This window comes from Lissotriton vulgaris, chromosome 2_1 (genome assembly GCF_964263255.1).
Source record: "Lissotriton vulgaris chromosome 2_1, aLisVul1.2, whole genome shotgun sequence".
In the NCBI taxonomy this organism is placed as follows: domain Eukaryota; kingdom Metazoa; phylum Chordata; class Amphibia; order Caudata; family Salamandridae; genus Lissotriton; species Lissotriton vulgaris.
The window spans coordinates 402,247,853-402,271,718 of NC_141687.1; the positions used below are offsets into that span (position 1 = coordinate 402,247,853).

The 23,866-nt window shown below is 43.0% G+C and overlaps 1 protein-coding gene across 1 annotated transcript in view; it reads right to left on the reverse strand.

Annotated features, from left to right (window-relative positions):
• WDR12 (WD repeat domain 12) overlaps positions 1–23,866 on the reverse strand; it is a 285,666-nt gene that overhangs the window by 223,895 nt on the left and 37,905 nt on the right. The window contains exon 2 of the mRNA XM_086955270.1: positions 16,376–16,470. Coding sequence (XP_086811396.1) covers positions 16,376–16,470 — 95 coding nt within the window. The remainder of the gene's footprint in view (positions 1–16,375; positions 16,471–23,866) is intronic.

Below are 23,866 nucleotides of genomic sequence, written 5' to 3' on the forward strand. Positions count from 1 at the left end.
TTATTTCCCATTTCAAACGTATAACAGATTTGCACCCCTTTCGGATCTGGATATGCAAGGCTGACCATCCTCGACTATATTTGGCGAATTACCCTTGACTCCGTTATCCGAACCTGTGACTGTGCCTGAATCCTCGCCTCAAAGTATTCCGAGAGAACCTCCTCAGACCCTTGTCCATCTGCCTTTGGACTCTGAACTATCTTTAGTCAGTTGGAACATAGCAGGTTTAAAATCTAAATTGAAAATCATAGAGTGGCACAATTGGGTTAATAATAATTGTGATATACTGTTGCTACAGGAAACTTGGAGCACAACATCACCAACTATTGAGGGCTTTTGTTGTTATAATCTCAAGGCTTCCCCGTCTCATATGGGGCGACCTAGTGGGGGATTATCTATCTGGTCCAAAATAAAATGTGGGGTGCAAACTAAGTTGATCCCAACACCAGGAAATTGCTGTTTTATGGCTATAATGTACATTAACAGATTGAAATTATGTATTATTAATTTTTATAATAATGATTTTGTTAGCCACCCAAATGGTAATTTTATATTATTGTTTAGTTTTATAGATGAAATTATGGGGGGGCAAAAGTACGGACCCTTTGATGGTATTTGCATCGGTGGGGATTTTAATGCACATATGTATCGCCATAGTCCAATATGTAAAAACGGGGAAGAATTGAAAAATTATATAGCTTCCCGTGACCTAGTTAATGTTATGGATATTGTATGTACTAGCGCAAATAACATAACAACTCCCACTTTTATAGGTCATGGTAATGCCTCCACAATAGATTATATTTTCGCATGTCCAAGACTAGGTGAAATTATCTTAAAAGCAGAAGTCATCTGTTCCATTTACAGTGACCACTACCCGATTAGAATTAATTTACATAATCCCCAGACCTCAAGGGTTGCAGCGAAGCTAGTGGTAGGGCCTCAAAATCTAGCATTATCGACGGATAAATTGAGACTAGTATGGAAGGGAGCTGATAATAAAGGAATACTCTCCAGAGTTATTAAAAAGCACCCTGAGACGGTTGAGACTTGTCTGTCTTATACAAGTCCCAGTAATGAGGTGGTTGGCGCTTTTGGTGACCTATGCAGGGCAATTAGAACTGAATCCTCCAAACCTGTAAGGCAGAACATCGCCCAGGTACCTCGTTGGTTTGATTCCTCCTGCTCCAGGGCCAATAGGGATTTGAGGGCAGCACTCAATATTAATCCAAGGGACTCTCAACTAGTGAGAGAATTAAGATCAAAATATAAAAGTGCTTTACGAATTAGATCTGAAGCCCTAGTAATTAACCATTGGGAATCCCTTACGCGTGCGGCCAAATTGAAGGACACAATGGGTTTCTGGAAAGAGGTTAAGTTTTTAAGATCTTTTGGTTCCAATATCAATCCAATTAACAGCAACATAACAGGCGAGGCGTGGGTAGAACATTTCTCCCAAATCTATGCCTTATCAGCTACCCCTCTAGACACTGTCCCTTTACCCCACAGCACTGAACCTCTGGTTTTTTCACTATTAGAGGTTGAGGATGCAATTACTGATAGTGCTAGTAATAAAGCCCCAGGCCCCGATGGCCTTTCTATAGATCAGATAAAATCAGAAATAAATTTTTGGGCACCCCTTTTATGCAACCTATTTAATAACCTAAATGACAGCTCAATCCCTGTATCCTGGTCGAACAGTGTCATCGTTCCTATATTTAAGAAAGGTGACAGGTCTGATCCCGCCTGTTACCGTCCGATCTCACTGATCGATAATACATTAAAAGTCCTGGGAAGGGTAATTTTTAAGCGGATAAGGGACTGGGCTGATGATAACAACGTCCTTCATTGCAGCCAACTGGGATTCAGAAGTAAAGTAGGAACTGTTGAACAATGTTTAAACTTAAATTTAATTATGGCTAAATATATCATTGTTAAAAAATCCCCTCTTTATCTAGGTTTTATGGATTTGAGTTCTGCGTTTGATTTTGTTAACCGTTCTAAGTTGTGGTCACTTTTGCTTGATTATGGTTTAGACGACTCGCTGGTGTATTTTCTTTCTTATTTACATAGGGACTTAAATGCGCGAGTAAGAATTAATAATGTTGGCGACTTATCTGATGATATCCCTATCAGCAGAGGTGTCAGACAGGGTTGCGTACTTGCCCCACTGCTTTTTATTTTATATATTAATAGGTTAAGTAGTACTTTGAGCGAGATCATTAAGGATGTCCCAATAATAAACGGTACCCCCATTACTACGCTACTCTATGCGGATGACGCTGTATTAATGGGGCGTACACCGAAAGCTTTACGCACTTTAATTTCTGGGTTTGTTACCTTCATGTCCGATCTTGGTCTAAACACCAATTTTAAAAAATCTTTTATAATGAATTGCGGACCAAAGAAGTATAACATCACATCAATTAAATCCGGCAACGATATGTTAAAATGCACTAGCACTTTCCCCTATTTAGGGTTGTTATTCTCCAACTCAGGTTTATGGCATCAACATGCTGCCCTCGCGAGTAATAAAATTGGCAAATCAATTAACTCGATCCTATCCCTTCGCCAACCAAAATTGGCTGACGTCGTTACCCCCCTTCTTACTATCTATAGTACCCAATGTCGACCAACTGGGACTTATGGAGCTGAAGTATGGGGGTATTGTAACAGCTCGGCCCTCCAGGTGGAGGAAAACAGATTTTGTAGGAGGGTGTTAGGGGGAGTCCCTTGTGCTCCCACTCTGATCTGTCACAATGAACTAAGGTTGCCATATATTGCTGATTTTATTAAGTCGAGGCCTGCCATTTTTTGGATTAAAATATGGCTAAACTCAGCGGCAACACTAACGCGCAGTATTATAACTGACTGCTTGTCTAGTGATAGATCACATTACATACCCTGGCTTAATGCTGTTAAAAACAGTTTGCAGCGTGTGGGACAAGGAATTTTATTTAGCTCCCCTGATTCCATTATACCCGCCCACAAGAATATTATTAAACGGGCATTAATGGATTTATATACTGAGGAAAGGATGAGTTCAGAATCTATTAAACCTGTGGTCAGTAGATATCTATGTAACATTGACTTAGGTGTTGACAACTCACATAATCCTATAAGATATTTGTCAATGCCTATAGGAAGATGGAATCGGAGTCTCTTATTTAGGTTTCGGGAGGGAAGCATAGTCTATTTGCTTAGCTTCCCTATTGGCTACAACAAAAAACTTGAAGAGTTGGATTGTCCCTGTTTACACGGTGGAAAACAAAATTTATTACATTATTTCTTTTTTTGTGGCCATTATAAATTGTACACTTGCCAATATTTAAAACCAATCCTCCGCAAGTATAATTTACGAGACTCTATTCCTGCTCTGCAATTTTTACAAATGTTACATAAAGACGATGTCATTTACTCTGTCAGTTGTTTCATAAAAGCCTGTGTAAAATCAAGGGCTAGCATGGAACATGGCTAATGGACTATAGTATTATGCCATCCTATGTATCTGTGCACTTTATTATTATACTAGCTACCGAATAGTGACTCCACTGTATATGTGTTTGTTTTGAACCAATTCTCGTGGGAGAACACAAGTATATCTGAAACTTAAGGACACTAAAGGACTAATGTTCCTCTCGTATTATGTGGTATGCTTTTTTGCACTGTATACTTTATGCACTTTATGCCATGTATGCTGCTTAATCTAATTGGATAATTTGTTTTTAAATTAGTTTTTAAAATGTTTTTAAAACTTTCTGTATGTACTTTTATGGATGTACTAAATCCGAATAAAGATCATTTGAATTGAATTGAATTGAAATTCTTTTCTGTACATTTTGGGGACAAATTTCTGGTCTTCTGATTAGCCTCTCACTCCTCCAGTTTCATCCCTGAGGAATGGTGATTCTCCACCAGTGACATCATTGCTCCCCAATTTTATTTATAGCTATGGTGGGCTCTGCAAACCGGGTTGGATCCCTTGTGCTAACAGAATTTCCAGTTGCTGCTAAGATCGCTAGGGTCCACCTCTAACACACTGAATACCAAAATGACTGCCAGAAAATAATTTTTCAATTGTACTATTAGGTTTTATTATATTTTGTTTTAAAACCTCCAGTCCCCCACCCTAAACCCTGTTTCTCAGATACATAGTTTCCCAAGTGAGTGCTTTCCAAACATTTTAGAACCACAACCCAACTTTTATAATGCTATACATTCGTGACCCACCTAACTTATGGGTGTAGTTTTCTTCTGTGCCCTGAACGAAGCTGAAGTCAAGCTCCTTCAAGAGAAGATAACCGAGATATCCCGGATGTTGTGTTGTGCTTTTCCTTTAAGGCTCGTGAGTGCATGCTGGAATGTGATGATGGCACCTGGAATGTGTGTGTGTATTTTATGATTGTGGGGGCAGTTGAAGAACTACGGCGTAAGGCAGTGGATGCTCCCTGGCGCTCACCTGTATTATTACTTTAACTACATTAAAGTGTACTTCTACTGCTTATGGCTTTGGACCTTCTTTACATTTGGCGACGATTGGACATTCAAAGAACCCGTGAATTTTTGAACCTGTGGGCAATTTTGGAACTACTTCGGAGAACTATCACTGCAGTATTCTACCCCTATAGTGATTTAACGAACTCCGTGAAGAAGCGTGAAATAGTAATGGTAAGCGTCTCTCATTAAGCGGCGTACCTCGTGTGTTGTTAACCCATAACATTGTTATCTTACCTACGAAGTCTTGGATGCGAGGCATCATTAAAATAGCTCCACGGTTCTGTACTGCTGCGCGAGAAGCGGAAGCGCGAAGCAACTAACAGTGAGGAAGGCGCAAGAGTGCCTCGTACGTGCCGACAACCAGCGAACAAAGAAGGAAATGACATAATCGCGCTGGGTCACGCAGCGTAACCTTACGTGGCGGCCATTTTAGCTAAGTAAGTGAAGTTAACGCTGATATCGGATTGAACTGACAAACTGAATCACGCTCGTATAGACACCGGACTGTGTACCACTGGGTGTGAAAAAGAATACAGGTGAGAAGGTCGGGGAACACACTAAAGAAGTTGTATTTTAAACAAGCTGAAACGTTTAAAATATTTATGCGTGTAGCCTATGGAGAGTGGTGATTCTGTGGAGAGTATCATTTGTGAAAGTAGTGGAAGTACTGAAAACAGGATGGCACAACAGAATTTTACAATAAGTGCTCCACAACCATTTTGGGCCACTGGTACTCAACCGGAAATTAAATGGATTGAGTGGAAAGAATATTTTATTAACTACATTGAGGCAATTGATGAGGAAAAGAAAATGAAACCTGAACAGAAAAAAAGGATTTTACTAAATTCTCTAGGAGCTATTGGGTTAAAAACGCATTCCCATATGAATAAAGTTAAAGATGTGAGCTTAGATGTTTTTGAGAACTGTATAAAAAACATGGACAAATATTTCGCACCAAAGGTGTGTATGGGTGTAACGAGACAAATTCTTTCAAAGAAAACAAAACAAAACGGAGACAGTTGATGAATGGGTGGACGAATTAAAAAAGTTAGCAATTGACTGTAAATTTGGAACTTTAAATGATGAATTGATACGGGACCAACTAGTGATGCATAATAACAACACTACGTTACAAGATAGACTTTGGGTAAATGGTGATGCACCATTAGAAGATGTGTTAGCCATTATGAGGAAAGCAGAAATGTCAGGAAGATGTTCTTCTGTGATAAAAGAGACTGAACAGGAAAAAACTTCAAGTGCAGTTTGTAAAATTTTACCACACATTAAGACCCAAGCTAGATTTCAACCGAGTTCACAGGGAAGATGGAATTCTCAACCAACTAGATTTCAGAAAAAAGACACTAAAGGAGAAGAAAGAAGATGTTATTGGTGTGATAGCAAGGAACACTTAGCGTTTAGCAGGGCTTGCCCTGCTATAAATAAGAAATGTGATATTTGCGGAATGCTAGGACATTTCTCAAAAATGTGCCGCAAACACAGTAATGTTAAGTATGTTTGGGATGAAGAAGAAGTTGTGGTTGAGGATGAAGAGGAGAATTTGGAATGGGTAAAGAATGTGTGAGGTAATTAGGTCATCAATATATCTGATGAAGCCTTAGAAGGAAAACCTTTGTGTAAGGTATTTTTGGGAGGTGTTGTGGTGGAAGTTTATGCGGATTCGGGATCACCTTACACGATTGTAAATGAGGATGTTTGGAGGAAATACTTTGTGGGAAAAATTGGGGATCAATTGAAGTGTTCAGATATTAGTCCAGTAGGTTACACAGGAAAAAAAATTGAGATGCTGGGTTACAGATGGCTCACATTTTTGTTTAAAGGATGAAGTACAAGGGGCAAATTGTACGTATCAAAGACTGGACCATCAGTTTTAGGATGATGGGATCAGAAAAGTTTAAGCATAATTTTAGACCCAAATAGTGAGGAAAAAGTGTTAGTTGTGGATGAAGAGAGCAAGTTGTGTGACATTTTGAGTAAAGAATTTCCTGGTGTGTTTGGTGCTGTTTTGGGGAAATTAAAGGGGTTTGAACATAGGATACTACTCAAGGCAAGTGCGGAACCTAGGGTACACAAGGTTAGACCCATCCCAATGTTAATAAGAGATGAGGTAAAGGGGGAGTTACAAGGACTGCTAGCTAAGGGGATAATTGAGGAAGTGGAAGCCTCCAAATGGATCAGTCCTATTGTTGTGGCACGTAAACTCAACGGAAAAATCTGTTTATGCATCGACCTGCGCCATCTCAATAACAATATCATTGTAGAAAAATTTCCTCTACCTAAAATCAATGAGATGGTTGATTCTTTTAAAGGTGCTACGTGGTTCTCATCTATAGATTTGTCTGCTGCATATCACCAGATTGAGTTAGAAAGTAAATTAAGATATCTTACTGCCTTTGTCACACCTTTTGGGTGTTATCAATTTAGACGAATGCCTTTCGGGTTGGCGTCGGCTGCGGCTGCATTTCAGAAATTAATGTATAAACTACTAGGGGATTTGGACATTATTGCATTCTTTCAAGATGACATTTTGGTAGCTGCAAAGGACAAAGTGGAACATGATGGTAAGTTAAGACAGGTTTTGAAAGTTTTGGAAAATGCTTGACTTACAGTGGAATTGTCGAAGCGTAAATTTTGCAAAAGGAGTGTGTCATATTTGGGGCATATTATTAGTGAAGAGGGAGTGAAACCAGAACCTGCCTTACTTGAAAACATTGTGAATTCAAGTACACCTAGCACCAAAGAGGAGATAAGAGCTAACACATTTGCAGCATCTGCTTTTCTGTTGTTTTTGCAGATCAATAGACTCAGTCTGAAATTGGTGCTGCAGTCTGCAGTGTCTTGCTCTTGTTAGCGGCACAGGCCTCTCTGCAGGGCAAGATGGGGACGAGCCTACTTAGACAATTTAAAGTAATTACTTGTAGTAAGGCCAGTAGGGTTGATTTAGAGTTAATCATATTTAAATCTTGTGTTTTATATGTAACTTACTCCTCTCCACGGTCCTAACTGTCAAAATACTTTGTTTACAAAGTAAATGCATCATGCTGCCACCGGAAAGGTGCGCTGGTGTTCCCAACTATATTTATGTTATCAGCAGCGTTATATTTAATTTAAATTAACCACTAACACATTTCTTAGTCTTTGCATCTCCCCATCTTCGACAAGAACATTCTAATCCAATTTAGCTTCTGTACAAATAGGGGATGGAATCAAACTATATTTGCATTTTATTGTCTGTAACACAAGCAGAAGAAAGTCCCTGCTGCTCAAAAATCCGATTACATATAAATACCAGAACCTTCGCAACCCACCAAAAATCGTCCTGCGATCCACCGTTTGTAACCACTTTGACAAAGCAATAGGGTGCGCATTTTGAGGTGCCAAATTTTCTCTTCTTCCCCCTCTGCAATGGCTGTCATGAAATCTATTTTTTTTAATCTGTTTTGCTAATCTTAAAACGTCCTGTTCGAGGCATGTGGGCTGATGAATTCGTATCTGTGCATAGATCGCCGCCTAGTGTTGGGTCTGGATGATTGCACATTGTTGACCTGGAAGAGTCTTCGAAGTATCACAAGATAGGTGGCTCCTCCCCTGGACTACAGTGCGCATGGGCATCCTCTCCATCTTCAGATTGTTTTTTTCCGCCATTGGGTTCGGATGTACTTTCGTTACTCGGAGTTCGGAAATAGATTAAAAACTTTCTAAAGCCCAGAAGGCCTTTGGGGCGTCGGTATTGTTCTTCGATCGGTACCAACAACTTATTCCTGTTCCTTCTACTCAGGACGTCGAACCGGGCCGCGTGGCCTTCTCGATACCAGGGCCAATCGTCGATGGAACAAAGTCCTTTCAAGTGATGCCCCAACTGTAACTCTAAATACCCACACATTGATAAACACCCCGTCTGTAACAAGTGTTTATCTCCAGAACACAACGAAGCCGACTGCTTAGCTTGTGCTCAATTTCGGTCAAAAAAGATACTTTGGGTTCGACGAGCAGCGAGGCAGACGATGCAGAAGTCAGCGCCTGAGCCAGAGAACATCTTTGAAGACGACGAAGAGGTCGTCGAGCCTGAAGACTCGGATCAGCAGTCGGAGCAGGGGTCTGACCAAAGACATAGTCGAGGTAGGGGACGACGATCCAGGCATTGGAGCCGTCGAGGACGACTCCGGCGAGGACGCTGGCCAACCGTGAGTACGGAGCCCAATATATTCGAAGGTTCAGATCCAGAGGCTCGGGTCAAGACATCGCCGGAAGGCTTTAGCCAAGATCAGAACGTCGATTCTATAGCCCCGCGGTTAAGCCCGGCTAAGAATGTAATACAAGAGCCATCGGTGCGACATTACCAAACTTTGGGAAAATCGAAACCGAAAGTGATAGAACCTAAACAGAAACCGGAACTGATCGACATCCCATTCTTCGGACCGAAAATGGCGGATCCGTCGAAGCCGACCAAACAAAAACAGGTCGTCGACCTGTCGAGGTCGCATGCAAAGGTTGTCGAGGACAGAGCTACTTCACCCATGTCCGCAATTCAGCTGAAGGCCGTCGAGCCGACGACATCGACGTAGACGCCAAGCAACACAAATAAAGGACTCGAACGGACAACCGTTGTCGATCCCAAAATACGGGTCGAACATCCGAGGCAAGTGCACACAAAGACACTCAAGCCAAAATCAGGAATCGAGCTGAAGGGCTCCGTCGAACCAAGGCAACAAAACATCGCTCCGAAGCAGCAAGCTCCGAAGTCAACACCGGGCCAGCGGATGGTTATCGAACAACCAAAAACAGTTGAATCGATAACCACAGCGCCGAAAAAGATCATACAGTCTACTAAAACGGTCCAACAACCAAAGTCTCTCGGACCGATAAAATTCTGACTTCCTCCGCACGTCAAGCCGAGGACTGTCGAACAAGATAGCGGATTCGAACAGACCCAGCCAAAAAGGCCAAAATTGGGGGAAGGAGCTAAAGTACCTGAGGAACAGGACCCATCAGCTGAAGAACAGTCCAAACTGTATGTTGACCCCGATAATGGGAAGGTTACCCTATTAAAAAGAAAAGTCAGACCTGACACTAACGTTGAGTCCTACAAAATACCTCTAAAGAGAAAAACAGACACTTCAACATCCCCAGTTCTCTTTGAGACTATCACACCATATGTGCAGGAAACCTATACGTACTCGCCCACACGCACAGATGACTATGGGGAGTATGAGGACAATGATCAGTACAATTATCCGACGGATAATGATCAGGACATACAAACTCAGCCATGGTCTGACCCTGTAGATCCTGGGGACTCTCAGACAATTCCCGACAATACTGCATACCCTGTAAAAACATCGCCTACAGAGGACACAGCTGCCTTCAACGCACTAATAGAAAGGGCAGCATATAATCACCATGTGGAGATGCATGCAGATCCCATTGATGAAGACCTCCTCTTTGACACTTTCAGCACCTCTGAGAAAAACGTCAAAACATTGCCAATGCTAAAAGGGGTGCTTAAACATGCAGGGGACATATTTAAAGACACAACCAGGGCACGGGTCATTAACCCTAGGATAGAGAGAAAATACAGGCCAGCACCGGTTGACCCTACATACATTAAGGGACAACTGCCTTTGGACTCTCTAGTTGTCTCCAATGCACGTAAACGTGCTAATTCTCAAACCTCTGGCGAAGCTCCACCTTCAGACAAAGAGTCCAAAATTCTCGAGGCTTCAGGCCAAGGGGTGGCTGCTCAAGCAGCTAACATATGGAGAATTGCAAACACGCAAGCCCTGTTAGCCCAGTATGACAGGGCGCACTATTGACACACTGGAGCAAATCTTCCAACATCTACCAGACCTTTATAAGGAACAGGCAGAATTCCTAATACAAGAGGGAAAGCTCATATCTAACGCCTCCATCAAATGTGCCTTAGATGCAGCAGACACAGCAGCAAGTGTCATGCTCAGAAGACATGCGTGGCTACGCATTTCTGGGTTTAAAAATGAAGTTCAAACCACTTTACCTAATCAACCTGTAAACCCTGACTATTTATTTGGTCCTGGTGTGGACACAATATTGGACAAGATGAAGGACACCGAGACAGCCAAGTCTATGGGTGCCTTGCAGTCACAGCAATATAGAGGCGGTTCCTTTCGTCGCTCCGGCAACAGAGGAGCTGCTAGAGGAGCATCAACACAGCAAACCTCTTACAATAAAGGTAACAGGCAAAACACCTACAATAAGAACAGTAGTGGTGGATACCGTGGCAATAACACCAAGGGTAGAGAACGAGGAAATAACAGCACCAGATCCTCCACCAACACCAAACAGTGACTTCTTGTCACTGCCCCCAGACCATGTAACACCGGTCGAGGGAAGATTACAGCAGTTCCTGCCAGTCTGGAAAAACATAACTACAGACAGGTGAGGTGGGTGAGGCAAATTATACAGCATGGCTATTGCCTAGAGTTAATCTCCACACCGCCCAACATACCCCCAAGACAACGTCCTATGTCCGCAGAACACCTACACTTATTGCAGCAAGAAGTCATCAGCATACTACAAAAGGGAGCCATAGAACTAGTACCCTTGGAACACCTCTCTGTACTTCCTAATCCCCAAAAAGGACGGGTCTCTCAGACCAATTTTGGACCTCAGGCCCCTAAACTAATACATCTTATCAGAGCATTTCCACATGATCACTCTGCATCAGGTGTTGCCACTGTTGCGTCAAGGAGACTTCCTCGCAACACTAGACCTCAAGGACGCATATTTCCATATACCTATACACCCGGCACACAGGAAATATCTCAGGTTTACAATTCTAAATCAGCACTACCAATTCAAGGTCCTCCCTTTTGGGGTAACAGCCCCAAGGGTGTTCACCAAGTGCCTAGCGACAGTAGCTGCACACCTCATAAGACAGCATATACATGTCTATCCATATCTGGACGACTGGCTAATACAAGCACAGTCAGCCCAGCAATGTGCCAGCCACATGTTTCGCACTATTCACCTCCTGCACAGTCTAGGGTTCTCGCTGAACTACAACAAATCCCATCTCCAGCCTGCCCACGTGTAGCAGTACCTGGGAGCAGCAGTAGACACTCTGGCAGCAAAAGCACAACCAAATTCTGCCCGAATAAACAGCATTTAAACGCTCATCCAGAAGTTCAGGCCACAACACTCACTCCCAGCCCGAGTGTTTATGCAACTGATAGGCATGATGGCCTCGTGCATCTTCATAGTCCCTCACGCGAGACTTCACATGCGTCCGCTGCAGGAGTGCCTAGCACGGCAGTGGAACCAGGCTCAAGGACAATTAAACGACCTAGTGTTGGTGACCAGTCGTGCATACAACTCTCTGCATTGGTGGAAACCACAAAACCTTTGCAAGGGACGACTGTTCCAGGAGCCTGTACCACAAATTGTGCTAACAACGGACGCATCCCTGATAGGGTGGGGAGCCCATGTCCTCCACCACACAGTACAGGGCCTATGGACCACGCAGCAGAAGAAACTGCACATCAACCTGCTAGAGCTGATGGCAATTTTTATGGCAATCAAAGCTTTCAAAGTACATCTCTGCAACAAGACCGTGTTGATCCGGACGGACAACATGACTCCGAAGTACTACCTACAGAAACAGGGAGGAACACACTCTCCACAGCTGTCACATCTGGCTCAAAGTGTGTGGAAGTGGGCCATCCAGAGAAACATTTTTCTCATGGCGGAACACCTCCCTGGCAAGGACAATCAGATAGTGGATCTGCTCAACAGACACAGCCAGCAAGTGCACGAGTGGGAGATACACCCCTCAGTGCTTCAACCATACTTCCAACAGTGGGGACAGCCAGAAATAGACCTGTTCGCCACAAAAGAAAAGGCAAGGTTCCCACACCCGCAGTCTCGGGGCAATGCGATATGAACTGGTCGGGCAAATTTGCCTACGCTTTTCCACCAGCACCGTTGATACCGCTGGTGGCACGCAAATTGCGCCAGCACTCCATGACGCTAATCCTAGTTGCTCCAACATGGGCGAGGCAACCGTGGTACACCACGTTCCTAGAACTTTCCGTGGTGCCTCATCAAAGACTACGACTAACACCCAGTCTCTTAACGCAGAGCCATGGAGACATTCAGCACCCAGATCCGCAGCAGCTGAACCTTGCAATCTGGCTCGTGAGGTCCTAGAGTTCGGCTACCTCAACTTACCTCCTGACTGCATGAACATTATCAGGGAGGCAAGAAAGCCTACAACATGATCTTGCTATGCGTCAAAGTGGAAACATTTTGTCATTTATTGTAACAACGACATAAACCCACTAGACACGTCCATTCAAAATATCATATGCTATCTTTTGCACTTACAACGCTGCAATCTAGCCTATACGTCCATACGGATACACTTAAAAAGGCATAGCTGCTTACCTTCAAAACAGGCAGCACCTTTCACTGTTCAGAGTGCCTGCAATTAAGGCATTCATGGAGGGCCTCAAACGAGTGATTCCCCCCAAGACACCCACCTTCACCTGTCTGGAACCTAAACGTTGTTTTAACCAGACTTATGGGACCACCTTTTGAGCCATTACACACCTGTGAAATACAATTTTTAACATGGATGGTGGCTTTTCTCGTAGCCATTACTTCGCTTAGAAGAGTTAGAGAGCTGCAAGCCCTAACTATTCAAGAGCCATTCATTCAAATTCACGCAAATAGGGTTGTGCTTCGGACAATCCCTAAATTCATGCCCAAAGTGGTATCACACTTCCACATCAATCAGAAAATAGAACTGCCAGTGTTCTTCCCAAATCCACAGTCAGTACCTGAAAGAGCCCTGCACACATTGGATGTTAAGAGAGCTCTCCTATATTACATAGACAGGACAAAAGATTTCAGGAAGACGAAATTGTTGTTTGTTGCCTCTCCACCACAGTACAAAGGTAACCCTATTTCAAAAAATGGTTTAGCTAGATGGATAGTTAAGTGCATCCAAATATGTTACATTAAAGCTAAACGCACTTTAACAGTTCCCCCAAGAGCGCATTCCACACTCAAAATGGGAGCATCCATGGCTTTCCTAGGAAACATTCCTCTAGAGGAAATATGTAGAGCAGCCACATGGTCTACCATACATACATTTACCAAACACTACTGCGTAGATGTACACTCCAAGCAGCTGTAGGACAGGCTGTTCTCAAAACTCTTTTTCAGACTGCTGCAGCTGGCACAGGCAGCCACCGCTAGGGGAGAGACTGCTATACATTCTATGCACAGATATGAATTCAGCAGCCCACATGCCTCGAACGGAATATGCTACTTACCAGTATGCATCTGTTCTTGGCATGTAGGGATGCTGACATTCATATCGCCCAGCCTCCTCCCCGGTGCCTGTGGCAGCTGTAGCATTCAATATTACTTTGTTAGCATGGACATCACTTACTGTATCATACTCCATCTCTGCCACAATGGCAAAAAACAATCATATCACATACACATATATATACAAACACGATCCCCGACACCACAGCACCTCCAGGCGCAATCAGGAAACGGACGACAATGGCAATTTATAAAGATAGTTCCAATGCGAAATCTGACAGTCTCCCGATATTTGCAGAAAATGTACACGGACCCAAGGTAAGTGCTTCAAGTTTCTTTAATCCTGTTTTTCAAAGACATGTTTCGGCTCCACGAGAACCTAGGCACAAGAAAACAGTAAAACAAACGTGCAAAACAAGAAAAGGGGGCAGGAGCTGTGCGGCTCCTGTCCTGTCATAGCAAACTGTGGTTTGGAAGAGAGAGCAGGAAACCCGCTCTCTCTTCCAAAATTCAAACCAGATTGCTTTTGCACACGGGGAGCTGCATCTTAGTAGCTCCCCATGTGCAAAAGCAATGCCGGCTTCCGCAGGGGGCAGACTGGGACCGTGGGGGCATTGGGGCTCCCCCCATGGTCCCCAACAAGAAGCCAGGCCCCGGGGAATGGGGTCCCCAAGGCCAGAAGTGGCCAGCCAGGTAGGGGGGCCACACAGCCCCCCTCAATAATCAAAAAAAGTTGGGCCATGCCCCGGGGGATGGGGTCTCCGGGGCCTGGAATTGGCCATGGGAGGGGGGTCCACGCGGCCCCCTTCCTGTTAATATATTTTTTTATTTAAAAAAATGGTTGTCAGGTCCTGGGGGATATGGTCCCAGGGCCCAAAAACAGTAAAAAACGGCGGGGCCACACATCCCCCCTTCCCCAAAAAAATCTACAAAAAACTAGCGACCCTCAGGATTCAAGGGGACTTAATCCCCCAACTAAATACCTGCCATGGGTTGTTTGCACAGTGGTGAAGGGAGGGGTCGGGGCCTGAGGTGACGTGTGCAAACACGCCCTGTGGCGCGTTTTAAGTTGGGGAATTAATTCCTTTTCAATCCAGAGTGTCCCTGGGTTCCAACTAGCCCACCACGTACCTCCAGGTAGCGCCACAGAGCTGCGTTGCAGAGTGGTGTAAAAAGGGGTGTGGCATGGGCCACCTCTCTGCATCGCAGCGCAGTGGCGCTTACTGGAGGTACCCGTTTATATTCGTCTTACACTTCTGCCTGCTTTTATTTCAGAGAAACAGTAGTTTTGAGACTCATATTTTACAGGAATTGGGTCATTACTCAGTTATTTTACTTAATTCATGGATACGACCATCATAATCAATTAGGGATTTCACCCATAGTGAGGCCTAGTCACAGTTATTTTTTCTCCTTTGTTTAATCAGGATCTTCTTTAGGGATGGAAAACAAAACCTACACATTCTAATTCCAATCATGGCTCACGATAAGCTGCCCCTTACCTTTAAAATATCTCACTAATATATTGTCACAATACACAAAATATCCTAAAATCAATTTTAAAACAAATCTTGACTTTAACCAAACCTTTTGAACAGAATTAAACATTTTATTTTCATTACTGCAGAGAAACAAAGGAGTCTCCTCATATTTAACATTTTAAAAAGCATGTTCCTGTATGAAAAAGCACATTTTGTCAAGTTAACTATAACAAAATAATCATATAATATCAACAATACTTAGTGAGTTTCACACCATCTCACTGTTCGGACGGCTACCCTACAGATTCATGGTTTATGTCTTCAGAAACATCTATGGCATTATTGGACTATAATACATGGTTCCATGCCATATACTATATTTACAGCCTTGGCATGAGGCATGGCTTACATTGAATAGGCGTAGTCTCAAAGGAACATGCAGGCCCAGATTAACTTTAATTCTGTTACGGCTCAAGATTCATCTTCCATGAATTCAGCCATAAAAGTAAGCAACTTCATTATTTACATAGTTTTGAAAGGACCAGGAAGAGAAATAATACTGCCTGTCTAAGTTCTTTATCCTTTAAAGCTTTCAGGTGCGTGATCAACTTTGTTTTCCTCAACTTCTTAAATTTTGGCCAGAATAATAGAATGCGTCAGTTGAAGCCACATCTCTGTGGAAGTTAACGGCTGCCACATGACTGTTGTCCATCCTGACTAGGGAAAACAGTCTTGTTTCCTTGAGCTCAGTTAGAGCACTTACAATGCTGTTGACCTTGTTAAGAGTCAAATCGTTCTCACATAAGATGGTTTAAATGCCCCATCCTGAAATTTTCACAAAAGATTTGATCTCCAAGTCATTTAGTGTACACTATCTGCATGTACCTTTTTCAACTGCATCAGGCTTGCTTTTCTATCTTCGAGTACATCATTTTATTCCTTAGGCTCAACTGTTAATTCCACACCAGGTCACTACTTAACAGGATACTGCCCTTTTCAAGGCTTATTCAGGGGAGAAACTAGAACACAACACTCAAGACGCAAAAATTGCAAGAAACAGTCCTCACCATTTTGTGCTTCCAGGAGTTTGTTGATGACGTTGCTGAGATCAATGATGTCTGAGACTGCCGGGATGGAAAAGGGAACATCATCTATCGCATACCTAAAAGGTTGTGAACAGAAAGAAGAAAAACGTATGAAAACTATAAAAGGAGTCTTCATTAAAATCAGGGTCTTTTATTGACATCTAGTCAATTTCTCAATTGGGTCTTACAATGGTGTCTGTTACAGAGAACGTGACCATAGTAATGCTCAAGTTAAGACATCCGTGGGAAATTGATGTTTTGATTCGCTAGTAACTCTGGTACAGTCTGAAAAATCTCCATGGATTTTTGCATATGCTTAACGCATCAAACTCAGATTATACATTTTAAGTGTGAAGCAAATTGGGGGCATAGTTACTAGGGATAATCTAAATGCAGTGTTTCTCATTGCAAGCCAATAAGACCTGTTGTGCTCTATGCTATAAGTGAAACTGATTAAATTAAAATCAACAAATTTGGTGAAAATCCATCCAGTACTTTGAAATATTTAAAACAAGGCATCAAGCTTTGAAGGTTTAATCAAGTCAAGATACACTTCATTTGATTAAAAAAAATATTAAATCATAAAAGCACAAAATAAGTGAAGATATATCAGTTCATGTAGATAAAATTCGACAAGTATATTAAAAATAGCGTCTGTTAAAAATTACAAAAAGAACTGTATACTCGTTTCATTGCGCAGCCATGACTTACATAAAAACCATAATCATTTAATAGAAAGAAGGACCTTGCATAGTTTTCCTAGTCCTGACCACAGCTTTCAAATATTTTGCAATCTGGTCTGTAAAAATGTCATCATCTAGGAACTGTAGCTTAATAAAAGCAGATCGGCATAGTCTCAGTCCTTGCATTTACAGAAAAGGCAGAATCCATCTTTCCTGATTAAAATATAAAACTTAAGAATAATATAATATGGATTGTTGACTGTGTAGATATTTCGTCGCATGGGCATAGGGAGACCGACCAATCATTTATCTGGGGAAATGTAACCAAGTATGGAAGTTGCCTAGGCGTAGGCGTGTCAATAACAACCTATCATAGTTTCTTGGATGAATAGTAGATAAGGTTGTATCCCCGGTTGTGTCCAGAGTAATTGATTGGCTCCGACTGATGTTTTCATAATATCAGAGGACAATCTAATGGTCTTCAAGTAATTGATACAGAATGACTTTAATTCCTTCCTCATAATGAGAGATAGACTATCGGGGTCAACAAAGTACTCAGAACGATCTAAGTCATGCATAAAGTTTTTAACATATGCGAGCTAAGGAATACATTGTACCCGTTGCAAGTTCAAGCAGTCTTTTATCAAATCCCGATTGAGACCAGTAGTAACACCAGTCCAAACCTTGTGCCCTAATAAAATTGTCTGGATTTTAATTAGGTCGAACAGGTATGGCAGTCCCAGTTCGGTGTAACAGATATACGTGGCCCTACTGTTCGGGACAGCTAGAAGAGATTTTAAAAACCTATTCTCAACTTGCTGGAGGGCCTCTACGTTTGCATGACCCCAGAAGGTTTAATCTTTTGTACTGGTAATTCCTGAATTGGCTCAAATGAGAATCCAAGTAACAACCAGGGGTCATTTAGTTTGTTAACCCTTTGGGTGCTCATGACTGAATGGCTCCGTCATGACCCAGAGTGCTAATGTGCTAACGACGGAACCGAAAAGCCCACTAGAAACCAGGGATTTTTTTTTTTATTGATGTTGGGTTGGGGGCTGCCCAAAATGGGCATGACGATGCCCCCAACCCCAGTGAAATTACAGTATTTCTACCCTTCCCCCCCAACCCCCCACAGGGGCAGGAGCCGGGGCAGAAAGCCTATTAGAAACCAGGGATTCTAATGCCACCCCCCCCCCCCCGAAAATGCAACTGTCTTTCTGCTCCCACAAGAGCCCAAGAGGCAGATGGTGGCAATAGCCCCTGATCTGCCCCCGGGAGAGGGGGGGGGGATGCCAGAAAGCCCACTAGGCACCATATAATGTAGTGGTGGGGCTGCCCAGAATGGGCATGATAATGCCCCCACCCCAAAAACATTTACCACAGTCTTTCTGCCCCTCCCCGGAGGCATAGCCCCTTATCTGCCCCCTCGGGGGGAGGCAGAAAGCCAACTAGGCCTCAGGATCTTTTTTCTTTTTAATTCAGGGGTGAGGTCAGCCCACAATGGGCATGCCAATGCCCACATCTTCCCCCCAAAAATGCCACAGTCTTTTTGCCCCCCCCCCCCCGGTGGCGGAAGGGGGCAGTGGCCCACTAGGCACCTACGTAGGCTTTTTTTATGCGTGGAGGTGGGGGCTGCCCCCACCACCAAAGAAATAGCGACAGTCTTTCTGCCCCTCTTTGAGGCATAACTGGGCCCCAAATGCAACGTGGACACAACACATTTTCACAGTGAAAAGGGATCATTTTTTTGCAAAGTGCCTAGCTGTAGATTTTGGACCCTAGCTCTGACGGCACCTTTTCTGTGGTGGAAAGTTCTGGAATTTGTGTGGATCCACAAAATTCCACCCAGCCCACATTCCCCAAATTCTTCAGAGAAAAATGTGGGTGGGGTCAAGTACCCGCGACCGGCAAGGGCCCAAAACCTATTGAGGCGATATCAAAATTACCTATCAGAAATATGTGGGTTTGGTAGTTTTCCAAGATGGCCACCGAGCCTAGGCCCAAAACCCCAGGTGACCCCCCTTGCAAAATCAGGTTGTTTTGGGATGGGTACTTTCCAAAATAGTGTCAGTTTTCACTGTAAAATGTGGTGTCAACGTTGCGTTTTGGGCCATTTCCAGTCGGGGGCACTATGCCTACCAACACAAGTGAGGTACCTGACTTTGGAAAATGCGGGGTGGGTGGATTTTTGTGGATCCACGCAGATTCCAGAACTTTCCACCACAGAAAAGTGAGGAAAATGTTGTTATTACTGAGGTTTGCAAGGGATTCTGGGTAACAGAACCTGGTGAGAGCCAGTCAAGACTCCCCTAGGTGTCTAGTTTTAAAAAATGTATAGGGTAGCTAGGTTTCCCTAGGTGCCGGCAGAGCTAGGGTTCAAAATCTACAGCTAGGCACTTTACAAAAAAAGGGTCAATTTTCACTGTAAAATTAAAGTGTGTCCACGTTGCATTTTGAGCTGTTTCCTACATAATTGTAGAGCAACTGTTATTACCTATTGACTTTCAATGCATTCCTGCCTTCCAAATGACCAAATGAAAGAATGTGTAAAAAAAAGAAGTCATTTTAAAAAATGACCTATAATTCGCATGCTAGTATAATGTTATGGCTGGATTTTCTGAGTAGGTGGGATCAGCCCCCAGGGGCCCCTCCAACCCAGCCAGAACGTACTCACCTTCCCTCCTCAGGACCACCTATCCAGGCACCTGGTACCTACCTGAGGATGGGGAACTCGCAATATACAAGCTCATATTATTAAAAACACCACTAAATCTATAGGAATACTAAGAATACTCACTGATTACTAGGGATATCCATACCCTACACCACACTTATTTACATCAGTTGGTCTCGCGGCCACCCTGACCCAGACCGTTCTACCCTAGGGCAGATATGACACACAATCCGGTGCGTCTACACACGGGCCTGCAGAACCCAATGCTCCCTTTTCCAAGCTGTTCGCAATCCTGCGAAACTACACACTAGTTCGACTACCTAGTGCTCTCATTTACTCAAGCCACAATCCAGTGGGTATAAGCGTTGGTCTCCCACCCAACGTTCTCACTAACGCCGCATATCAACGACGACCACATTCCTATGAACACCTATACATATATATATATATAGTGGGAAGTCTCTTCACTAAGGGTCTGCTACTACAATAATATTATGGGATGGTGTACTAACTTAGTCCCTTGGTTGCAAGTCTCCTCTCTCCCTCACTATTACTTACCTGATCAGGGGTAGCATCTGTTCAAACAGTAATACCTACCAGGAGTGATTACCCTCACTGTATGGGGATAAAGATATACACACTATGTGACTGAGTTATTTCTTGATTTAAGCGCTCCTACCCCCTTTTTGATCCATCAGTGGCTCAACAGCAACTGGCTTGAAGCCAGGATAACTTTATCATAAAAGAACTCATGCACACTAATTCACTAATTAATGGGGTCATTTATTATTAGTACAATATAAACCTTTACACAGAACTGACAAAGACTATAGGTAGAACACACCGCTGAAAGAGAAAAGATTAAACATAACAGGAACACTCCGCTGAAAGGGAAAAGATTAGACAAAGTGTAAGTGTAACTAATGTGATGAAAACAATATCACCTGATTAGTGTGAAGTCTTGTTCTAGCTGTCATCTGGGTTCCTCTCTCGTCTGTGCCTTGGCTCATCTCAGACTCTCTCTCTCTCCTGCACTCTTGGGTACACCTCTGCGCTGATCGCTCTGTCTCTGGACTCCTCTCCCCCACACGAACTGTCTCCACCTTCTATCTTCAATCTTAATGGTTCCTGCCGCTCTGATCACCGTTCATTCCACTAGCTTATTCACTCTGTCTCTGCGCCACTGTCCAATTAACTCCATCTGCTCCCATAGGTTAGTCCACGATCTCTCCTCCGTCTCTTCTAAAAGGCATTACTTCAGACTCCAGCTATTCACACCTCCTCCTGATAAGCAACTGCTTCTGACTGCTTCCTTCAGTTCCAGCTCACTATTCAACTCAGCTCTTCTCCAGCTTGAACCCTCTCTCTCTCTCTGTCAACTCCACTCCACTGCTGGACTCTCTGCTTGACTCCCTCTCTGCTTGACTCTCTGGCTGACTGACTGACTCCGCCTCTGCACTTCACTGATATAGAATGCTGTTTCCTCATGGAAAGTTCCAGCCAGCAGCTTCCTCCCACCAATCCCATGCACCAGGCTCCTTGCGCTAGACGCTCCCACAGTGACCAGTCGGCTTGTTTCGTCTAGAGACCTGAGCCCGGGAACAATTCCTGATTAGATTCAGCTCTGGCCGGTTCTCTCCGGTCCGCTTAGGGCGAACAACAGTTATAACTATAAACTTTGCCTTTGCCCTGAAAAGCCTCTCAGCTTCATCAAGATGGAGTCCCTCTAGCTCTAGGCCTGTAGGCCTGAAAGGGGTGAGCTCTGTCAGAATACCTACATAAACCATACCAATATGTCTAATATGTCAAAGCCAATAGGCAATAGACAGGTTAAAGTCAAGAATAAAGGCATATTAAGCAGCTATCCTCTTCTAGGTCTGGAAAAAGGGCTTAAAAGGGCCAACACAGGCTAAGAATACCTATACTAGATGTGAGCAAGATTAATGATCTATATCACTGCTAAATAAAGCCAAAAACTCTGCCATTACATATGGGTACTCACAATTTTGGAAATGTGCAAATATCTACTGTTTCTAAACTCTATATTTGGTTCCAATTTGAGAAATACATAGGTGTCTTTCATGCCGATTTTTCCATGTACGTATTTTCCCAAATTAATTGCTATGTACCCGGTACATAAGAAAAAAAACGTTGCAAGACGCTGCTCAGTTGGCTCTGGGTTCGTCAGGTTCTTGGTGAACCTACAAGTCCTATATATACCCACAACCAGAAAGGTCCAGCGGATGTAACGGTATATTGATTTCAAACAGCTGTCATAAATAGAAGATGTTACAGGAGAAAACGTTGACACAAATGGATGTTTTTTCAACTAATTTTCAATTGTTCCTACATTCAACTGTTAGTTTCTATAAAGAAACCTTGAAGGATCTACACAAATGACCCCTTGCTGAATTCAGAATTGTGTCTACTTTCCTAAAATGTAGAGCTTTCCAGGATCCATTATTGCTTTCATACCCATTTCTACCACTAACCCGAAGGAGGTTGGAAGCACAAAAAATAGCAAAAACAGGCTATGTCTCAGAAAAATGCCAAACTGTGTAAAAAATGTTTGTTTTCTGACAAAAGTCTGCTTGTCCCTGAAAGCTGGGAAGATGGTGATTTCAGCACCACGACCCCTTTGTTGATACCATTTGCAGGGAAATAACCCAGAAGCTTTCATCTGAAGCCCTTTTTAAAAACAAATCCCAAAAAAAACATTTCTCTGTATTTTGTCTAATTTCTGGGTCCCCTCCAGGGTAATCCACAAACCCTGGGTACCTTTAGAATTCTTATGTTGTTGGAAGAAAAGGACGCAAATTTGGTGTGGATACCTTATGTGGTCAAAAGGTTACAGGGCCCAAGCGCAAACTACTCCAAATATCGAAACAAATGGCTTAGCACAGGGGGAAAGGCCTAGCAGCAAAGGGGTTAAAAAATCTCTAATCAGAGGTGGGAGCATTCTTATCCATCACTTATTTTGGTATCAGTGGATTTAAGGAAGTGCACTGGCAAGCCAGGAGTGGTAAATTTTGTTGAAACCCAAAATTAGATGTTGAGAGGATCCACAAGAATTTACAGATCTACATTGCAGGATACACACTGGAGGATTTAAGAGGGCTGTTGCAACATTCCGACTCCAGGGATAGTAGAGAGAGGAGTAAGAAGGAAATCATTGATAGGAGAGCCCAACTGTCTCACAAATTGACAAATTGATGCATATTTTTTACATTCAAATGTCACAGACTTCCAAAAGGAGCAGCACTTTATTGCAGCCACTTAAGGACCCATGAATACTCAATTGTGTGATGCAGTAAAAAAAACTAAAAAAGCGGTCCAGAGGCTTAAGTATATCATTAACCCCTTCACTGCTGGCCCGTTTCCGCCCCCGTGCGGTAAACAAACGAACAGGGGCGGGCCATGACGAACCCCAGCCGTCATCAGCACACGAGCACCGTAGTGCATGACGGCTGGGGTTCGTCACCAGCATGGAAGGGGTTAAAAAACATAACAGATCTGAAATATATTTCTTATCAGGAATGAATGGTTCTTTACTCAGAAGGGAAAATAATGTGCTTTATTACAAACTAGGACTACTCCTCTTTAAAAAAACATTAAGGTTACAAAGCAAAAACTTTAACAACTTAAACTCAACAGTTCTAGTTAGGAATGAAACCATGGTTATTCCTCTGTGCACGCTGCTTACAAACTCAAAAAACATAACCAATGACATCATAAATTTCATCATAAATAACCTCAATAGAACTGTTAAAGAGCTTGGGCACTCAATACATACTGTGGTAAAAAGTAGAATCTGACCGACACCCAGAATTCAAAGGGACCGAGCAAAGGCAACACCATATAACTCATTGAGGAGCAGCGTTTCTTACTTGTAGGCCCGGACCTTTGAGCAAAGCAACGCATCTAATCATCACTATGCTTACTGAGGTTTGCAAGTACAGGTGAGGAGCGTAAGCTTCGAATAAAAGCAGGCACCCACTGCATACTGGTTAAACAGGTCTGGCTGCAAATACCAAAAAGTAAGTATATTTTATACAAACGTTTTGTAAAATCAAAACAGTATGGCGAACAAAATACCTACATTTTTTTTTAAGTCCT